The sequence below is a fragment of the Barbatula barbatula genome, assembly GCF_947034865.1.
Source record: "Barbatula barbatula genome assembly, chromosome: 14".
Classification (NCBI taxonomy): Eukaryota; Metazoa; Chordata; class Actinopteri; order Cypriniformes; family Nemacheilidae; genus Barbatula; species Barbatula barbatula.
Genome location: NC_136777.1, coordinates 11,936,336 through 11,956,596, shown reverse-complemented (window position 1 = coordinate 11,956,596; position 20,261 = coordinate 11,936,336). Strand labels below are relative to the sequence as shown.

The window sequence follows — 20,261 nt, the reverse complement described above, 5'->3', positions numbered from 1 at the left end:
ATGCGATCCAATTCGCCAGGCCTCCACCCAGGTTTCGAGGCATCCTCTTCACCTCAGCAGAGGCAGAGATGCTCCTGTACTACGGGCGGAGATTGCCCGTCCCCCTCGCCGAGATGTCCAGGGGGCTTTACCCGTACTTCGTCGTCCCCAAGAAAGGCGGAGGGTTGCGCCCTATTCTTGATCTGCGTACCCTGAACAAACACCAGCAGAAGCTGCCGTTCAGGATGCTATCGCAGAGGCGCATCTTGACGTCTGGCAGACGTCAGGATTGGTTCGTAGCCATCGACCTGAAGGACGCATACTTTCATGTCTCGATTCTCCCTTGTCATCGGCCGTTCCTACGGTTCGCTTTCGAGAGTACCGATCAGTACAGGGTCCTCCCATTCGGCCTGTCTCCACGGGCCTTTACGAAGGTCGCGGAAGCCGCCCTCGCTCCCCTCAGGGAGAGCGGTGTGCGGGTACTCAAATTTCTCGACGACTGGCTTATCTTGGTACACTAGCGAGATCTGTTGTGTACACACAGGGACTTGGTGCTCCGGCACCTCGACCGATTGTGATTACGGGTCAACCGAGAGGAGAGACAACTCTCCCGGGCGCAGAGCTCCCTTTTTTCTTGGTATGGAACTCGACTCTGTCTCCATGACGGCACGACTCACCCTAGAGCGTGCACAGTCAGTGCTGAACTGTTTGAGCCTTCTCAGACAGCAACCAGCGGTCCCCCTGAAATTATTTCAGAGGCTCCTGGGGCACATGGCATCCTCGGCGGGGGTGGTCCCCCTCGGGTTGATGCACATGAGACCGCTCCAGCACTGGCTACAGAGACGAGTTCCCTGGAGAGCGTGGCACACAGGCAGCAGGCGTATCGTCATCACGCCTCTCTGCCGTAGCATCCTAACACCCTGGTCTTCAATGACCTTTTTTTACGGGCCGGAGTCCCTCTCAGGCAGGTCTCGAGGCGAGTCATGGTGTCAACAGATGCCTCCTCGCAGGGTTGGGGTGCGGTGTGCAACGGGCACGCAGTATCAGGTCTGTGGCAGGTCGGACAGTACTACTGTTAACGCAACTCGCCCGACGCCTCCTCCTGTGGAGTCAACAGGTGACGAAGTCCCTGCGTGACACACACATCCCGGGCGACCTGAACCAGACAGCCGATGCGCTCTCTCGTCAGTCGACGCCTCGGAGAGAGTGGCGACTCCACACCCGCGCAGTTCAGCTCATTTGGGTGCAGTTCGGGCAGGCGCAGGTGGACCTGTTTGCCTCCCTGGACACCACCCATTGCCTGCTTTGGTATTCCCTGACCGAGGGCCCCCTCGGCACGGATAGCCTAGCGCACAGCTGGCCGCGAGACAAGCGTAAGTACGCCTTCCCCCCAGTGAACCTCATTGCACAGGTCCTGTCCAAGGTCAGGGAAGAGGAGCATCAAGTCTGAGTAGTTGCGCCTTACTGGCCCAACCGGACTTGGTTCTCGGAGCTAATGCTCTTGACGACAACTCCCCCCTGGCCGATTCCTCTGACTTTGCAGGGGAAGGGCACGTTGTGGCATCCGAGACCAGACCTCTGGGACCTCCATGTCTGGCTTCTAGATGGGACGAGGAGACCCTGAGTGGTCTACCCCCTGTGGTGGTAGAGACCATTACACAGGCAAGGGCCCCGGCCACGAGGCGGCTTTACGCCTTTAAGTGGCGGCCCTTCTCGTCCCGGTGTTCTTCTCGTGGAGAGGACCCACGGAAATGCTCGATCGGGTACGTGCTGTCCTTCCTTCAGGAGAGGCTGGAGAGGAAACTCTCCCTGTCCACACTGAAAGTGTATGTAGCCGCAATTGCCGCTCATCACGAACCAGTTGCTGGCAAGCAAGGTGGTGAACTTGCAGGCGCTCCCCACTGGGGAGAAAGACCCAACCCTGTCCGTGTTGTGGCTGGTACGCGCGTTGCGCCTCTACCTAAACCGCACCCAGAGCTTCAGAGCTCTGAGCAGCTCTTTATCTGTTTCGGAGGTCAGCATAAGGAGGGCTGTCTCCAAACAGAGGTTGGTGCACTGGATCGTGGACACCGTTACGACGGCATACCGATCACAGGACTGCCCATGCCCACTGGCAGTGAGGGCACACTCTACTCAGGATGTGGCCTCCTCATGGGCACTGGCTCAGGGCGCCTCTCTGGCAGATATTTGTAGAGCTGCGGGTTGGGCCTTCACGAAGTTCTATAACCTTCGTGTAGAACCGGTGTCAGCCGAGTCTTGCATGTTGCCAGCACGTGAGACCGGCGGCCGGTAGGGTGTATGCCTGCGAAAGCGCCTTCCCCCCCTTTCCGGGCGGGTCAGTGCGCTAATTCAACCTCACTTCTTTCCCCTCGGGCGAGGAACAGGCATTCCATCCATCACTAAGCACTCCATGGCGGCGGACTGTGCGGAGCAGCCTGCATCCTATGGCCGGGTGTCAGCTGAGTTATCACATAGCTCTAACCGGACCTAGTGCCCCACACGTAGTAACCCCCCAACAGGGTGGTTCCGTCTGACGTTTTCCTCATGAGATGGTCCCCCTCGTTGTGACCCATGACCTCCTCCAGGTGGACATCCACCTAGCGGTACCTTGGTCCGCGCTTACCTCCCATGAGTTCTCCCCTGCGAGCGAGACCATGTTGGTGTCTCCACTATATTTCTCCCTGCGGTGGGAAGTGGTCTCCGCAGCGCATATCCCCCTTCAGGGAACAGCGCTTGCCCAGTGGCCCTACGGTTCTCGCCATTAGAGATAAAAGGCCTCCGTCTGTGGTGGCCGAGGGCAGGTGCCTCTCATCTTTGCCAAAGCTCTGGGACGCCCTGCCAAATCCACTGGATGGTTACAATTTTGCACTAGCGCTCGCGTCTGACACGCCTAGGCCAGTCACCGTCGCTTCGCTCGAGATTGTGACGCGGCATAGTGCTGTGGCGTTTTCCATAGGAACCCCATCTGTCGGTTCGACACAATTTTACTAGGTATTAATTTGTGCGATCTTATTCGTACGTTTTAGCATAATCGCACATTTGCTTTTGCGCCAGCGACGTTAGATTTAGGGGTGGGATGTGGAGAGGGGAATCCAATAATTGTACGTTTTTCACATAGTAATAATTCACACCAATTGGCCACCTTGCAAAATAGTTACGAATTCCCTTGAGACCAGGTTGGACACATCATACATACTTTTTGAAGATGAATTTGGATTTCTTTTTTTGACAGGCTTTCTCCATCAGTGCCATTCATTGCAATCAGAGTTTTATGGGCTGTTCAGCCAATATTAGTTAAAGAGAATCTGGGAAAAAACATTATGCGATGGGTCTGGTTCAATAGTCCTGTAGTCCAGGGGTCATAAATCTGTTATCAATCAATCCATTAGCAGCCTAATATCACTCTGAGTTTTGACTTTACCCGAGCTCTCGCTGGCCAGAAATGATAAGAGCGGATATTATAACCCTCTTACGCAAAACACTCAAGGGCCTGATGGCGCTGAATGAGGTCAGTGTGTGTATTTACTGTGTATGCACACATATGCTTGATGGCTGTGATGTGAAATATGTTGATTCAGGCGAGCTATAAGGAAAACCTATTGTTTACCTTTGAAAGGGAAAAGAGGGGTCATTTTGATTGGGGCAAGTTATCACTTGTTTGGAATGTTATTCAATTCATAGACTTTGTTGTAATATGTGTTTGTATATCTTGTTGCATTGGGGCAATTCATGTTTCAGTTGATTTTGGAGCCAATTATATTATATACATATATATGATAATCGTTTTTAAAATAACAATACTCTGAAATATATTCTCTTGAGTACAGTATGACAGCTATTTTAGGATTCTCTTATTAGAAAGTTGTTTATGAGAACAATATTTTGTTCAGTACTCTGATCCCACAGACAATGCTTTGTAATGAATACAAGCTTGATTTCATAAATAGACAATAAAGGATAGAGCTAAAAAGCAATATGTATTTTTTCCTGCATTTATGAACTGAATTCATTCTGAATGATTTTCATTAAGACAGTTTATCCTCGAGTATATATAATATAAAATGGTTTTTTTACCTTTCCTTATCAAGCCGACCTGAATTAATGCCATCCCTCATTTTTCAATGACGCACAGCTGTTGGAAGAGGCTGTGATTTCTGTCTACCCCAGAGATTAGTAACGCTTAAGAGTTAAACCCTCGTTTGTCGAGGAGATTCGGAGTCTTAGGTCAAAACCCTTGAGGGGGCCTGTCAGGAAAAGTTCTTTCATCTAAAATGCTGCGGCTCATCAAGAATCTCTTTGAAATCCTGATTGCGTCTCACTTAGCATTTTACCATTAAAAAAGTCTTAGATTGCTACAAATTCTTAGAAAGAATCTTGTTTTGGTGTTCTGCAGAAGAAATAAAATCATACAGGTTTGAAATGCCAAAAGACTTATTTTGAGGTAAACTATCACTTTGATGTAAAGGTTCACCAATAAGCAGACCGTGTTCTAAATTTGGATCTTGGCTGGCATTCCCTATAAATACTTGCGCTTAAGTGAATGTCCCTGGAATTGCACATTGCTTATTTCATAAAAAAGTTGATCATAACAGGTTATATTGGGATTAAAAAATATAAAACAATAACAGATTTACCAACATTGTACAAAAAAAAAGAAAAAAGTTTTAAACTTCTATCAGGAGTGAACTTTGAACTCTGGTGTAAAATACCGTGAGTTATTTTATTTAATAACATAAAGTTGATCATAACAGGTTATGATTATTTGTCTAGAGATTGGACATCTTGAAGCTTAAAGTGATGGTTCACCCTAAAATGAAAATTCTGTCATCATTTACTCGTAAGATATTATGAGACACGAAAGATATTATGAAAAATTATGGTAACCGAACAGCACTGTGCCCCATTCACTTCTATTGTATGGACACAAAACCAATGCAAGTGAATGAGTGCCAGTTACCAACATTCTTCAAAATATCTTCTTTTGTGTTCTGCGGAAGAAAGAAAGTCATACAGGTTTGAAATGACAAGAGGCTAAGTAAATGATGACAGAATTTCCATTTTCAGGTGATCTATCACTTTAATACCAGTCATTTAAATGTTTATTATACCGCAAATGTGAGAGAAAAAAAACTGAAAGGGAAAAATAGAGAAGAAAGGAAAGGGAAGGGAAATACGTAAAGACAGGGCTGTGTGCCTTCAGAAACAAAGGTGCTTGTGTGATAAAGGCTGTGCTCGGCAGGCTTTAATATGTGTACAAATATGTTGTTTTGCAAAGCTTTATTTGTGTCTCGACTGTAAGTAATTATGTTGTTCATAAACAACAGATGTCTCTATGGTAGACAACATGGCCCTGAGTTGAATTTGCATTATCCTCCATAACTGGCACAGGGCAGTCATATGTTGAAACAGGTTTTGGCTTTGATGCAGTTGGTTTCACACTTCCAACTTTCTGCATCGGTGAATTTAATTTCTTTTGGTACCTCCTTAAACTACCTCTGCCTCTCCATTAAGAGTTTCTCTTATTTCCTAATGACAGCCATGTTCTTTTTCTCCCCTCGCGTTTTTAATCGATAGCTTCATTCTCACAGAGAACAAAAACATAATCAATACTGGATTTGAAGCAAACAGTTTGCGAAATGATGTGCTGTGTAATGTTTCATGCTTGTTTTTCATGTCGGGGACTTTCAAAATATATTCATCTTCACTTTTAATAGCGGAGAGAGGTGAAGTTTATACTCCACCTTTGGTGTTTGAAGGTGGACCTCTTGGCTTTTGCAGAGTATTAGGGACATGATTAATCTGTTGTTGGTGTAGACGGCCCAGAGCGGTTATAGGATTGTACGCTTACTCTCCTACTGTGTTTCTGTCTGCAATTAAAATGGAAATTTGGCAACGGACCTCTGTTTGCAGGATAGTCCTTTTTTATATCTAGGAACTGGCTAATGAATCTGTCTGTGGAGCTCCACATAACCAACACAATGTGCTGGCTTAAGACGGTGCTCTACGGCAGTGGTTCTCAACCTTTTTTGACTGCTGGACCCCATCATATCTCAAACCATTCACATGGACACCCAACCCCCGCGCTCACACCCCAACCCATTTTCTTTTGACATTCATTTGTCAACAAGACCAACCATCACTGATCAGTTACCACTACTTTATAAGTGACTAATTCAGTTTTAAACTTCCATCAGGAGTGGACTCTGGTGTGCAATACCAATGAGTGGCCCAACTTGCTCTGACCATTATAAGCTTTAGTTGGGCTCCTAATTCTTGTCTTTTTCATTGTCTGTTATAAGGTTAGCTATTTTCTAACAAACAACTCTGTTTCTTTTCTAAAAAAAATGTCTTGTTCATTCTCTCCGTTGCTTACACCAGCTTTAATCCTCCTAGGAGCATGGGCTTGTAAACTAAAGGTACTGTTTAGTGTGTTGACAAAATGTTGTTGATATGCTCTCCTACTTAAAGTCGCTTTGGATAAAAGTGTCTGCCAAATTAATAAATGTAAATGTAAAATGTTATAACAGTGTGCTATAATATAATTGTTGAGGCAATGAAAACTGTCAGGAACGGGGAGGGAAGGACCCAATTGCAGGCAGCGGTAGGTGGTGGGAAAACAATGACTTTAATTAATAAACACAAAAACCCACGAGGGGTAAACAACAATGAACAAGGAAAAACACACAGGACAAAATTAACTGACTGGACCAAACTTAAACAATACCTGATATAAACTAGAACTACACAACTTGAACTAAATTTGAATTTAGCATGAATTGAGGGAACGTCAAAAACAGAGGCACAAAGCAAAACAAATCAGGACACAGAACAGCAAACACATGAGCATAAAATAGGGAACAGGTCAGGGGCATGAAATAATTCACAATCAATAATGAGGAAACGAGAGCGCAGGGACAAAGACGTGACCAGAGAGAGCACATGGCATACCAATACAAACAATGCCATGTCTCTCTCACACTAAACAGGTGGGTCTGTTATGATCCTGCCACAAGATTAAGAAAAACATGACCATAAGAGTGAGAATCATGAATGAAAACTTAGATCCACTGGGATCAGGTGATAATGATTGTAGTCTTTGTGCAGCTACCTAAATAATTGCTCATGAATGCATTGTGTTATTGATTTATGAGTATTGTGTGATAATACATTGTGAGATTAAAGCAGTGGTATGGCATATTATACTTCTTTGAATTGACAGAAATCTCTGTATGATACTCGAAAAGAGAGACAATCACAGTACAAAACTCATTCGTGACTCCCAGCATGCAATGCAGTTCATCTGTTTATCGGAGTTAAATTGATGATTGTCACCATTGGTTTGTATGATAAGTGTTGAGGTCATGATTATGTTCAGTTTCATTTGGCACAGTATCTTAGCGTTGCGAACCAGAACACTCAAATCAGTCACCAACTTAATTTAGTATTATTTATCAGTTTGACACCCATCACATAGAGTAGCCTACTCCAAGAGGAAAGAAAATTAACTTAATGAAAGTCAAGAGTTAAACTTAAGCAACCATGTATGCTTCTTCAATGGTTTTGTTTGGAAGGAGACACAATTCTTTGGACTAGAACATTTGGCTTAGTTCAGATACCAACAAGTCCGAGACTACAGAAAAACGTCTTGAGTCCGGACTCGAGTACTACAGCACTGTGTTAACCTCTCGCGCCCGATGCACGATTTTCCAAATTTTATTTTAAGTGCAGGTTTAGATGTGTCCGTAGTGCAGAAATGTCTCATAAATGCATGTAAAAAATAAACTACATTGTTTTTGTGTTTTACGAGGAGCCATTTCTTCTCTTTATATTGGTTATTATTCGGTCTAGTTTGTGTATTTTTATTCACAAAATGTTGTCTCATCAGAAACGTGCATAACACATGAAAGTCTAATAGAACAGATCAGTATATTGGTTGGAGAATCCTTCTCTGAGAATTTCTATTTCTATTTATAATAAACGTTTTGACTGCAAATGTAATGTCCGTAATGCTGGAATTGCTTGAATCCAGACTGTTGAAGTCATATTTTAATGTGTACCCTTCATATTTGAGTCGACCAAGTCCACACATCCACTGAAAGCAAATGAAGAGTTTCTAGCAGAGTAACAAGTAACTCTTCACTTGCAGAAGTGTGAACATGAGGCTGATTTAGAGTTGAGCAAAACAAACAGCTCATTGTATTACAGTCTGGATGCACTTAGATGCACCTGCCTCTTCTCTGAAGCATCACTACACAATCAATGCAGAAGAGCACAGCCACAAGGCACCATAACAACACAACCGCCCGCCTGTCTGCAGCTCGTAGGCTGAACATAAAAGACACACGGAGAGAGTGTTCCTGACACGCTTCGGATAACCTGCCAGCCACCCTGCATGCCTCTTTTTTAAATCTCCTTCTCTCTCTCTTTGCCTGTCTTTCACAATCTCTCTCACCCTGTCAGTATCTCTTTCTCATACCCTCTCTCTCTTTCTCTACCAGCAGATGGCCTGTTTGCCTTTTTTGTTTCCCTTTCACCCCTGATCATTTCAAGCATTTTTACTGTCTGTCGGCACAAACAGACACGCACGTTCACGCTAATGTGTTTCCTGTGGCACTGACAGGTGTTTGAGTAATTGTGCCTGGCGCCACATGGCAAACATGACGGGCTGGTGAGTAGTCGGTTTTATAACATTACACAATAATACACAGACAAAACTATTACAAAGATCTGAACCCAGGAGCTGACAAGTTTGTTTGCTCTAATAAAAAGAACAACAGAAATTGTTAAATTCTATTAAATTAGAATAAAACAGAAATATTACTAATCAGACCAAAGACACGTGAGCAGAATATTTAGGATTATAACGTGCAAACTGAAGGCTGCACTGTTAGAAGCTTATTCATGCATTTGTGACCTCAAGACTTGACTACTGTAGTGCACTACTTAGTGGCTGTCCTGCATCATCAATAAACAAACTACAGATAGTTCAGAATGCAGCTGCCAGAGTTCTAACCAGGTCCAGAAAATACGATCACACACCCCCAATGTTATCAACCCTTAACTGGCTACCTATTAAGTATCGTATTGCTACGTACGCTTACTCATACGAAGCACCTAAACTATAATAATCTAACTTGTTCTATAAACACCATGTACTGTGCTGTGTTTGACCGTTTTTGTGTGTTTTTCAGTTTTGCTCCTGTAAAGCTGCTTTGAAACAATGCACATTTTGAAAAGCGCTATATAAATAAAATTGAATATAATTTTTACTTACGCGTATGTCTTTCTTGCCGACAGGTTGTCGGTTCGGTACGGAGGCAAAAAATAAATTGCCTTCTCAATAGCCCCCAAAAGCTCCTAACCTTTAAACATACTAACTTCCGAGGCAGGAACTAGAATAATGTCTGTACCAAGTAAAGATTTTATATAATTTTTATATATTATATGTTTCATTAAAATGCCAAAACATTAGGGCTGTCAACAGATCACGATTGATCGCATCCAGAATAAAAGTTGTACTGTGCATATTCATTTTGTATTTATAAATAAATAAACATACATGCAAATAATTACGAAACATTTAAACTATTAATATGAATAAATGTGTATATATCATTTCAATTATTGTTAATTATAAATAAATACATAAAAAAATATATACATGTAACAAAAAGGTATATGCATAGTAGATAGACATACAGACGTTCTCTGTTTGATGGTACCCCTCCACAAAAAACTAAGAATGCAAGATTTTCTCTGAACTAACTTGAAACTGACGAATGCAATTGCCATCCACCATTGTTCATTCCATATTTAATAGAAATCAGACTTTGCTTTTTGTTCAACATAATATTGTAAATAATAAAACAAAGGAAAATGTCATGATGATGATGACAAAAAGGATGCTGTTTATCTTGTTGCACAACCTTTAGAGGCAATCACTGCAAGCAAACATTTTCTGTAGGTCTCAATGAGACTTCTGCACTGGTAGTTTAACAGGTAGTTTGGCCCAGTCTTCCTGAGCAAACTGCTCCAGCTGTCTCAGGTTTGATGGGTGCCTTCTCCCCAAGTTTCAGCTCCAGTTCAGCTTCAGATCAGGACTCATAGAAGGCCACTTCAGAATAGTCCAATGTTTTGTTCTTATCCATTCTTGGATGATTTTAGCTGTGTGTTTTGGGTCATTATCCTGTTAGAGGACCCATGACCTGCGACTGAGAGAGAGCTTTCTGACACTGGGCGGTACGTATCGCTCCAGAATGCTTTGATAGTCTTGAGATTTCATTGTGCCCTGCACAGATTCAAGGTGCAGCAAAGCAGCCCCAAAACATTACCAAGCCTGTTTCACTGTAGGTATGGTGTTCACTTCTTTGAAAGCTTGTTTTTTTGAGCTGATGTGACTTGCCAAAAAGCTCCAGTTTTGACTCATCTGTCCAAAGCACATTCTCCCAGAAGGATTGTGGCTTGTCAATATGAATTTTAGCAAATTCCAGTCTGGCTTTTTTATGTTCTTATTTCTTCTTCCATGGAGCTCACTTTTGCTCAAAAAGTGATGGAAACTGACGGTCCTTTCACCTTGGAGTTCAGCTAAGTCCTTGGTTCTTTTTCTACCACTAACACTGTCCTTTTGTTCAATCTGGGGGTCGATTTTCCTCATGCGGCAGTGCACAGGGAAGTTGGCTACAACACCATGGACCATAAACTTCTTATAATATTTGCAACTGTTGTCACAGGAACATCAAGCTGCTTGGAGATGGTCTTGTTACCTTTACCATGCTTATCTATTATTTTCTTTCTGAGCTCTATCCGTTGCTTTCTCTGATCCACTTTCAGTGTGGGGCACACAATGATACCAAACAGCACAGTAACTACTTTTCTCTGTTTAAATAGGCCCAACGTCAACACGTCGCTGATTGATTTATCCTACTTCTTTTCCCTTTCCTTCTTATTCCCCCAAAAAAGAACAAAAACAATTACTAACCTCACTATACTATTCTCTTAGCTTTGTATACTGTGCTAGGCTTTAATGGACTAGTTTTGATACACTTATGTATTTTGTTGCCTATGTTGTTATAATTGGTTCCAATTTTTCCTCATCTGTAGGTCGCTCTGGATAAAAGCGTCTGATAAATGACTAAATGTAAATGTAAATGAATGACTTGTTACACGATTGGATACATGTGTGATACTAATTTAAGATACTAATGTACTATAATCCAATGATGTATTATCTTTTCTAAGGGGTACCAACAAATGTGTCCAGGCCATTTTAGAATATATTTGTAGAATAAGCAATAATTCATCTCTTTCCACAGAAATCTATGACATACCAAAGGCGTTCAAGTATACATGATACAATAGCTTTTAATTTCATCACTCTTCAGGAGGAAAGAAGCATTATTTCAATGAGCTGTAAGGGTACAAACTAATTTGAGCACGTCTGTATATTATGTAAACACAGACTTTTCCTTTTGATGCGATTAATCGTTTTACAGCCCTAGAAGTATGCAATCCACATTTACTCGACAAACATCCTATTCCTGTGCACAACAAACTTTTTGTTGCACAGGTTGGCATTCACCTTTTAGAGGAACGTACGTACAGTTTTTAAAGTTCAAAATGAATATAGGTAGACAGTGTTTATTTGCGTCCTGTTTGTGAAAACAGGCTTAGTATGTAGATGAGGAGTGTGTGCAAAGCTTTCTAAAGGGCAGGGGAACTCCAACATTTGGCTATTAAACTCCAAGTCTGATCTGGAAAGGGCATCAGATGACAAATAAAAAAGTGTCCAGATGGAGACTTAAGACTCTACATGACCCTCAGGTACCTGCAGCATCTTACAAAGTTCAACCCCACAAGTGAAATCAAATGCTTGTTGATGCAAATGTTGTGACTAACTGCCCTGTCTGTTATATTATAAAACACTAAACCAACCTGCAGCAATTCATTTTGACATGACAGTGGAACTTCTTGAATGAGTGCGAGTCTAACACCTAGTATCTGACTCATGTGATACGATTTACATCCGGTAATAACGTGACTATTATGATTTCACGAGTGTGCGCTGCTACATTCAACATCAGTGTGTTGAAAGTGCAAAAACTTCAGCACACTGTTGTTCCCACATACTGTATAAATATTTCAGCTTTACCAAAAACAGGGCTGAAATTACTAAACAATGTTAAATACTGTGAAAGTATGAAGTGACCCTGACTAGTGCTATAGAAAACCTCTTTAAATTGCATCTTCATATTGTCTAATTTAGCAGGCAGTTACATGTCATTTGGCAGGAGTTTATTATCCAAAGCATCTTACTGTTCACAGATTACAGTCTCATTGGTACAGCAAGGGGTTAAGTGTTTTGCTCAAGGGCAAGTGTGAAACAGTGTTGATAGAGCTGAATGTTGTGATTAGTATTGTGATTTCTGTTTTTCTCCATCACAGGGACCTATATTTGGATTCGTAGCCTTAAGTTTTTCAAATAGATTCTCCAAAGACACTTTTACACTGGAGTGTCTGAAACAAAAGTGCATTTATTGTGTCTTTTAGATTATTTTATTAGATGCAGTTAATAATTCAACACAGCAGCTTATGAATGTCAGGGCTTATTGCCACTATCATAGAGTTTTGGTATTTTAAGTATATGCTTATGAAAGAGTTTTTCTAATGTGCAATTTCTTGGGAGGATCTGTTGACAGAAATGCAATATAATATTCATAACTATGTGTTCAGAGGTGTGTGAAGACCTTACATAATGAAGCGTTGTGTTTTTATTATCTTAGAATGAGCTATTTATACGCGGGTCCCCTGGCATTCCCTTCGCCATGTTGTTTCTACAGTAGCCCTAAATGGACAATCTGCTCTATAGAGTGCCCAAATCCGTTATCCCTTTCGGCAAAGAAGCAAAAACGTGACATCTTAGTTCTGTGTCAGCCACCGTAGTGCTTCAAAAGGGAGGGGTGGAGGGAGGTGTTGGTTGCATTTCGCAACCTCAACACTAGATGCTGCTAAAGTTCATACACTGGACCTTTAAGCGTTCATAAAATAAAATGAAAATTGTCTTCCATCATATTTTTAATACACAGTTTGCTTTAAAATGTGAATTCTCATTACATCTCAGAATAAATCATTTGTCTTTTCCAATATGTCAATTTTTTTATTGACAATCATTTATCAGCAGCATACAAATAAAAATAAAGTTATCTGAAACAATACAGTTATCTGAAACCACTCCCTTTATGAACAGCACATTGACGTGTTTTCTCTTGGTTTTAGTGAGCAATCGTTGCACTTTAATTCATTTATTTTTATTTCTTTATAGACCTGCCAGAACTAAATTACATTTGTATATGCTCCACATATTTTGTGTTTCTCTCATCAGAGATCCTTTTAGGGAGTTAAACACATTATATGTCTCGTCTGATAGCATTAGTTACCTGAGGCACTTGTACCTGTTTGAAACACAACTGAGTGTTATAATCACAGAGGATCCTCTTCTCTTGTTTTGTCTAAGGCAGGATTGTACTTTTAATGTGAGTCAACAGAAGCACATATTTTAATATCAGAATATGTGAAATGTCTCCAGCACATGCCAGTGGCAGTGCTGTAACTGCTCCAAACAAATCTGTTATCAATTATGATTAAAAGAAGAAAGCTGTCTTTGCAATAAGCTGCTCTATTCTCTCAAGATAAATTTTCGACAAGCTGTGTTCCGTTTTATTTTTTATATATAGATCGCACTTTTTGAAGGGCAGACGTTTGCATTGGTTGGATGGAAAAACATGTAGAATATTTTTGCATACAACTGAATAACTTTCAATTTCATTAGCATGCTCTCTCTGACTTGCTCTTTTTTTTGTTCTTTCAGTGTTTATTGCTACCACCCCCTTATTTTGCAAATCTTCCTTCCACAGTTTACATGCTTGATGGCTTTTGAAGGTATATGAGCGCTGGCTATAACATAAGACGGATGAGGGTGCATAAAGTTTAGCAGGGAACGCATTCAAAATTCAGGAAGTACCTCCTACCTTAACATCCCACAGAGCAGACAGAGCCCTTGGGGATCTCTGGAGTCGGCAGATTGAGAGGAATACAAGGAAAACGTAACAGAGTTCAGAAAAAAGTTTTTAAAAAGCAAAGCTCGACTTCATGAGGCACGATTTTTGTCAGATGGGAGATATTATCACAAATGTAACTTTTTAGCAAGACGACTTTTGTTTTTCTAAATGTCAGATATTGAAATAGCTTTACATCGCTCGTGAAATTTCCAATAGTATAAATGTCACATATGAATTTTTACACACAAGTAGTTGTTTTTCTTTTAAAGGAAAATAGCCGGTCCTAACTTGAGTGCTCCGTCCGCCCTCTACCTGATTTATATGCTGTGCTACTTAGTCTGATTAATTTGGATCACCTCAGCACTCTCTCTCTCAACAGTCAATCTCTTCTTTCACACTCGGAATCAATCTGTCATGAAGAGTCCATCACTTCACTGTTAATGTCCTTCTTCTTGAAGGTGTCATTTTAATAAAATAGCTATTAACGAGGATTAAAATTAAATGTACAAATATCCTGCCCAGCTCTGAACAGGCTGCTTCAGCGAGAGGGGGTGAATAAACCTGAGCTAATGAAGGCTTTTAAAGAGATTAATACTTAGTCTTGCTCTCTCTCTCTCTCTCTCTCTCTCTCTCTGTTTTAACACACTATTCTTTCTTATTTTCTGGGGTCAGTGCAACAGGTTGACATGGCTTTTATTTGCAATACATATGCAGCACATCGTGGCATGTAAAGATAAATATTTCACAAAAGTTGTTTTTATCATCAATAAATAATTGGGCATGTTCTGGCTGTCAATTGTTAGTAAAGACAGTTATGTTCAATAATGTTTTACAAAAGTGAAGAACGGATTGACTTACAGATACTTTATGGTTTGTTACTGTATATATTCAGGCGTATTTTATATGTTGTTTCGCAGATAAACCTATTTGAGATATTAGCATTCATTTCATCTAATGTCCTCTATGCTTCAATGTAATCCCATTGCAAGTGTTGTGCTGCGCTGCTTTGGAACTTTTGGCAAAAGTGAAATATGGAGTGTTTTTATTTGCACGTTAACGTGTATTGTATGTGTGATCTGATGCTTTTTATACAGCTGTGGAAAGATATTAAGAGGCGATTTAAAAAAACTATATTCAGGTTTTCCGTATGTACTATTCATAGGTTTGTGTTAAGTTAAATTATCATTTTTGTTTCATTCTGTGAACTACAAACAATATTTCTCTCAAATTTCATATAAAAAAAATTGTTTCTATTTACATTTATTTGCAGAAAATGAAACTGGAGAAATAGGTCAAAATAACAGGAAATATTCTCTGTATTTTTTCAGGCCTCAAATTATGCAAAGAAAACAAGTTCATATTCACTTTTAAGTAATAGAACAATTATATTTGTACATGTTTTTAGGAACAGATCTAAATTATTATTTGTGATTATAACCTTATAATCAAAAAAACCTTTTTATAACCCTTTTTTTGTTGAAATTGAAATATATATCTAGAAATGCTGATAGTGTCATGATTCTGCCCCTAGACCAGAAAATCAAAACAAGAGAAAGCAGAATCATGACAGACCCAAGTGTTTTATGTGGAGAGAGACGTATTATTGTCAATCAGGACATGATATTCGTTCTCTCCAGTCTCGTCATTGGCCCCGCCCCTCTCGTTCCTAGTATTGCTTTCCACCTGTGTCTCATTCCCCACACCTGCCCATTGTTATCTCCTTTGTTAGTTTCCCTATTTAATGCCGTCTTGTCCGTTCCCTTGGTCATGGTCCTAGTTCTTGTATCTGACAATCCTTTATGTATATGTTGAATTACCTTGTGCGTTGTTCGTGTTTGGTTGTTTTACTAAATACTAAAATAATATAAGATAAAATAGAAATGGACGCATACCATCTATAACAAATGTAGTTTGCATAGAAAGAAAGAGTGTTCGTGATGAAACAATGACTCATTTAAATAGGGCTACTTCAGCACATTTAGCTAATGTTAGACTACGAGGGCTTTCTGAACGAGACACTGGTATCGGGCGTAATACAAGTCTTGCTTTTCTTTTATTTCTTTGTAAGAAATTAAAACGCTAAGCGAAAACCTAATGGGCATTGTATTTCAACATCTGTTCCCAAGGAGCTGTTGTGTGGCAGGTTCATTTGGAAGCTGATGTTTGAACGGTTAAAGGATTAAATGGGACCCATTTCCTCTGAGCTGATGAATTCATCATCTCTTGTCTTACTGCAACCAAACACAAACATAGGTGGCAGTGCCTATAATTAGCCTGTTCGCTTCAGCACTTAAACCTATTAGCCACATCTGTCAAAGGAAAAGAGAGGGTGAAAGGGAATTCAGGCTTACATAGTCAAATTTTATGGGGTTTTAAAAGAGAATCAAGGACAAATAATGGTTTTTGAAGGGAAGAGAGGGAAAGGAAAGAAAACTTGGACTTCTACAGTACGTAGAGACATTGATTAAAGAGTTCACGGGTTAAAAGCTTTGGCAGGCAACTACTGAATTGAAGCATCTCTTTCATTGAATACCTAGGACAAGATTGTACTCCTCTTTGACCCCTTTGGTCACTTCGCCATAGTCAGACAGCATGAGACCACAGCGGAGTCTGTACGCTCAGAGGAGTTCGATATAAAAGCACACCCTCAGCCATGACCTTCAGACCCATTAGAGGGAGGATCAATGATTATAAAACTCTTGTAGCAAATACTCTTTCTTTTGTCCATTTGTCTTGAAATCGTTCATGTATAAAACTGTCAGATACAGGGGCAGCAATGGAAAACATAAAAAATTAATGTAACCCTGTGGCCTAGAATTCTTTTCTTTTTCTGCTTATGTTTACATCAAGATGCTTAGTTGTAAATATGCTGTTAGGTGTTATAAAGTAAAACATGTTTCAAAGGTGCATTTCAAAGAAAAAGAACATGTTCGAGCCCACTTTTCATGTGTGTAACATAAGCTTCTGTAATAACAAACATCCACCAGTGAGCCGACTGTACGCATTAATTTTTAAAGCTCTGCCCATTTTGTTTACGCACTATAAACAGCCCTTAAAATGCAAATGAGGGAGAAATCCACTTTCACCTCCTGCTGGCGTTTCTCCGTGTACTGGATCTTCGGGACTAGACCGCCCTCCTTTACACCCATTAGTCATAAGCTCTTATTTCACTATTAGATTTATGTCGCCTGCACAGATTTAAACAAAAATGGACGCCGTGCTGTATACTGAAAAATGGTAAACACATGTTGTGGGAATAAAAGGGAATGGAGGCATAATGTTTGTGTGCATTAGCGACTCGGCTCAAACACAGATATTTATCATGTTTGACAGGGCAGGATTTTGTTGAATAAAATGGATTATAGGGTGATGTAAGGGGGTTTAATAGTCGTGTTTAAACCCCAAGATGACTGTGGGATGGAGGTGCCACACTTTGGTGGTTGCAGATTAAACTTGTGTGAAATAAATCAAACAATCTGGACATTTTTATTTATTAATTTCAGTGCATTAATACACGTTTTGTATATAAATTATTAGAAATATTAGGGATCCATCGACTGAGAAAGTGACTTAGTCAACCAGAATTAATACAAAGCTTTAAGATGGTTTACCTCCTTATTTTCCCCTCACTATTACAGATATTTCATTTAACTATTCAGTGGCATGTTGTATTCTTGAGTACAGACTCAGGCCTGGTTTCTTGTCCGTCTACATAGAAAACATACCATGAGAGGGTGAAATAAACAGCGCTGTTTACCACCAGTCCTTCATCTGTTTAATCTGAAAGCTTTTGAAAGCTGGGAAACCTGCAGTGATGCTTTGAATTCTTTAAGAAGAAAGTGCTTGAAGGGCATGACGGGAGCAGAAATTGTCCTTAATACAGACATTTACTTTCCTATGTGGGGGACAATAATGTTTTAAAAACAACCTTGTCCTTGTTATATTCTGCAATGGCTCTTATTACCCAAGCGTGTGATTACAAATGAATCGTTATCTTAGTATTTTAAGACTTTTGCTTTTATATTGCTTGCTGTCTATTTATTTAAAGGTGCAATGTGTGAGACTAAGGAGGATGTATTGACAGAAATGCAATACAATATACAAAACTATGTCTTCAGAGGTTACATAATGAAGTGTTATGTTTTTATTACCTTAGAATGAGCTATTCTTATCTACATATCTACCGCGGTTCACCTCACATGGAATTCACCATTTTGTTTCTACAGTAAACGCCCTAAACTGACAAACTGAACCGTAAAAACGTTATCTCCTTCGGCAAAGAAGTGGAAACGTGACAATGTTGTTGTCAGCCACCGTAGTGTATTTAGACAAAGGGAGTGTTGTCTAAATACCATATTTACAGTACTTCAAATATCATAAAAAGACGATCAGTATAGTTTTTTTATTATGGTATATGATAACATTATAAGTGTAAAAACAATTTAAACAGATGCCATTGGTATTGGAAAAGTAAAGCAGAGCTAAACAATGTAAGTCTGCCAAGTATATCTATGGCATAAGAAAGTGTTGTTCTGTGGTTGGCTGGCAGATGCCCAGTACATTTCATTAGCACAGTCACGGTTTTTTGATACTGTGTATTTGATTTATTTACAGATAAAGCCAAAGTAAACAAGTTTGGCGGAGAATGTAGTCACGGAATTGCAAAAGCAACTTAGGATGGTACCTGTAATATATTTGCAGCATGACTAATGGCTGTTTGTAAGGCATGATGGGTACTGAGAGCTTGTACCTCTGTGTCATTGAAAACATTTTATGGCATTTTAATTAGAAAGGTTCATTGCTGATCGTGAGCATCGGTACTAAAAATAATTTTACCTTTTTAAACGCAATAGTTTAATTTTGGCTTGATTCAGATTGCAGTGACACATTAAAGAACCCAGACTTCACTTTCTTTCAGGCTGGTCCTATAGCTGTGGAGCCGTGTGCAGGCAGTTGTGCTGTCGTTCAGACGCTGCTGATGAGTCTTCCACGGGGATCTTCTGCAATGCCTCCCCCCGGCCAGTGTGGTAAGATTTATGTTTATGCTTTCATTCACCATCTGTCACAAATGTGCTTATTTCGATAGTTGCATTAAGATTTCGAGTCTCAGATTTTTAAGTCTCCCACTATTTTTTTTAAAAACTCATAAATCACCAAAGCAATGGGCAGGAATAAAACCCAGGTCTTACGGCAAGGCAGGTGCAAACCCTGATACTAAACAATAGGTCAAAAGGATGGTTTTTAATTCTTTATACATTTCGTTGCATTGTACTTGTATGTGTGTAATGACAATAAATTGAATCCAATCCTTTATAATAATTTCAATGAAAAACAATTACTAGACTACATGAAATATTAGTAAATAAAGTAGAATAAAAAACAAAATAAATGTGTTAGTATAATTTGTTCATAATAGTTTTGATTTGTTTTATTTCGTTGCTATTCGTTTATTTTTAGATTTTTAGTTTTGATGTTAATTTTAGTTAAATGTTTAGCAACTTTGCTATATGCTTTTATCATTTTGTTATTTATTTTTTATTTTCATGTTGCTATATAATATTATTTCGTTTTCGTTTTGTTTATATTATACTTTTAGTGCTTTAAACTTATTTCTGTTTATTTCTGAGGAAACATTTCAATTTACATCATTTTTTCCCCAATAACTTTAAGGCCAATAGTTTAATTGATTTTAATAAACAAAACGCCTTACAAGCTTCTCATTTTGAGTCTTGTTTGTCTCATTTGTCTAATCGGCTGCTCACAATTGTCCCATCCAGTTTTAATTTGTCTTAATCTGCCCTCACTAAGGCCAGTCCCTATCTCTTGTTCGGTCTCTGTGGTGTGCTTGTGTTCATCATGTAACCGTGAACGAGCTGAAAAGCGAGCAGCTGTAAGCGGCACCGCAGCAGGAAGTTGCGGTTTAGATACTGGACACATGCGGCACTCTGCTGGCCACCAACATTCCCCGTCTGCAGTATGACACTGATACCATTGCACCTCACAGACAAGACAAGATAAAACAGAGGAGAGGGGAAAGAGAGGATAAAGATGAGGTGAAAACGAGAGATGCGAGAGAGTGCATGCTGGGAAAACAGTTCGATAACACTGACTGATCAGTATAATGTTCAACAGGAAAATAAAATCCTGAGGAAATCTAATCCAAATTCTCAGAAAGACTGAGTAAATGTCTGCTTTTGTCGCTGAAGCATATGCGTAGTCTGTGAGGAA

The 20,261-nt window shown here is 40.1% G+C and overlaps 1 protein-coding gene across 1 annotated transcript in view; it reads left to right on the top strand.

Moving 5' to 3' along the window:
* Positions 1-20,261, top strand: part of atrnl1a (attractin-like 1a) — a 179,826-nt gene that overhangs the window by 148,757 nt on the left and 10,808 nt on the right. The window contains exon 29 of the mRNA XM_079472803.1: positions 18,952-19,060. Coding sequence (XP_079328929.1) covers positions 18,952-19,060 — 109 coding nt within the window. The remainder of the gene's footprint in view (positions 1-18,951; positions 19,061-20,261) is intronic.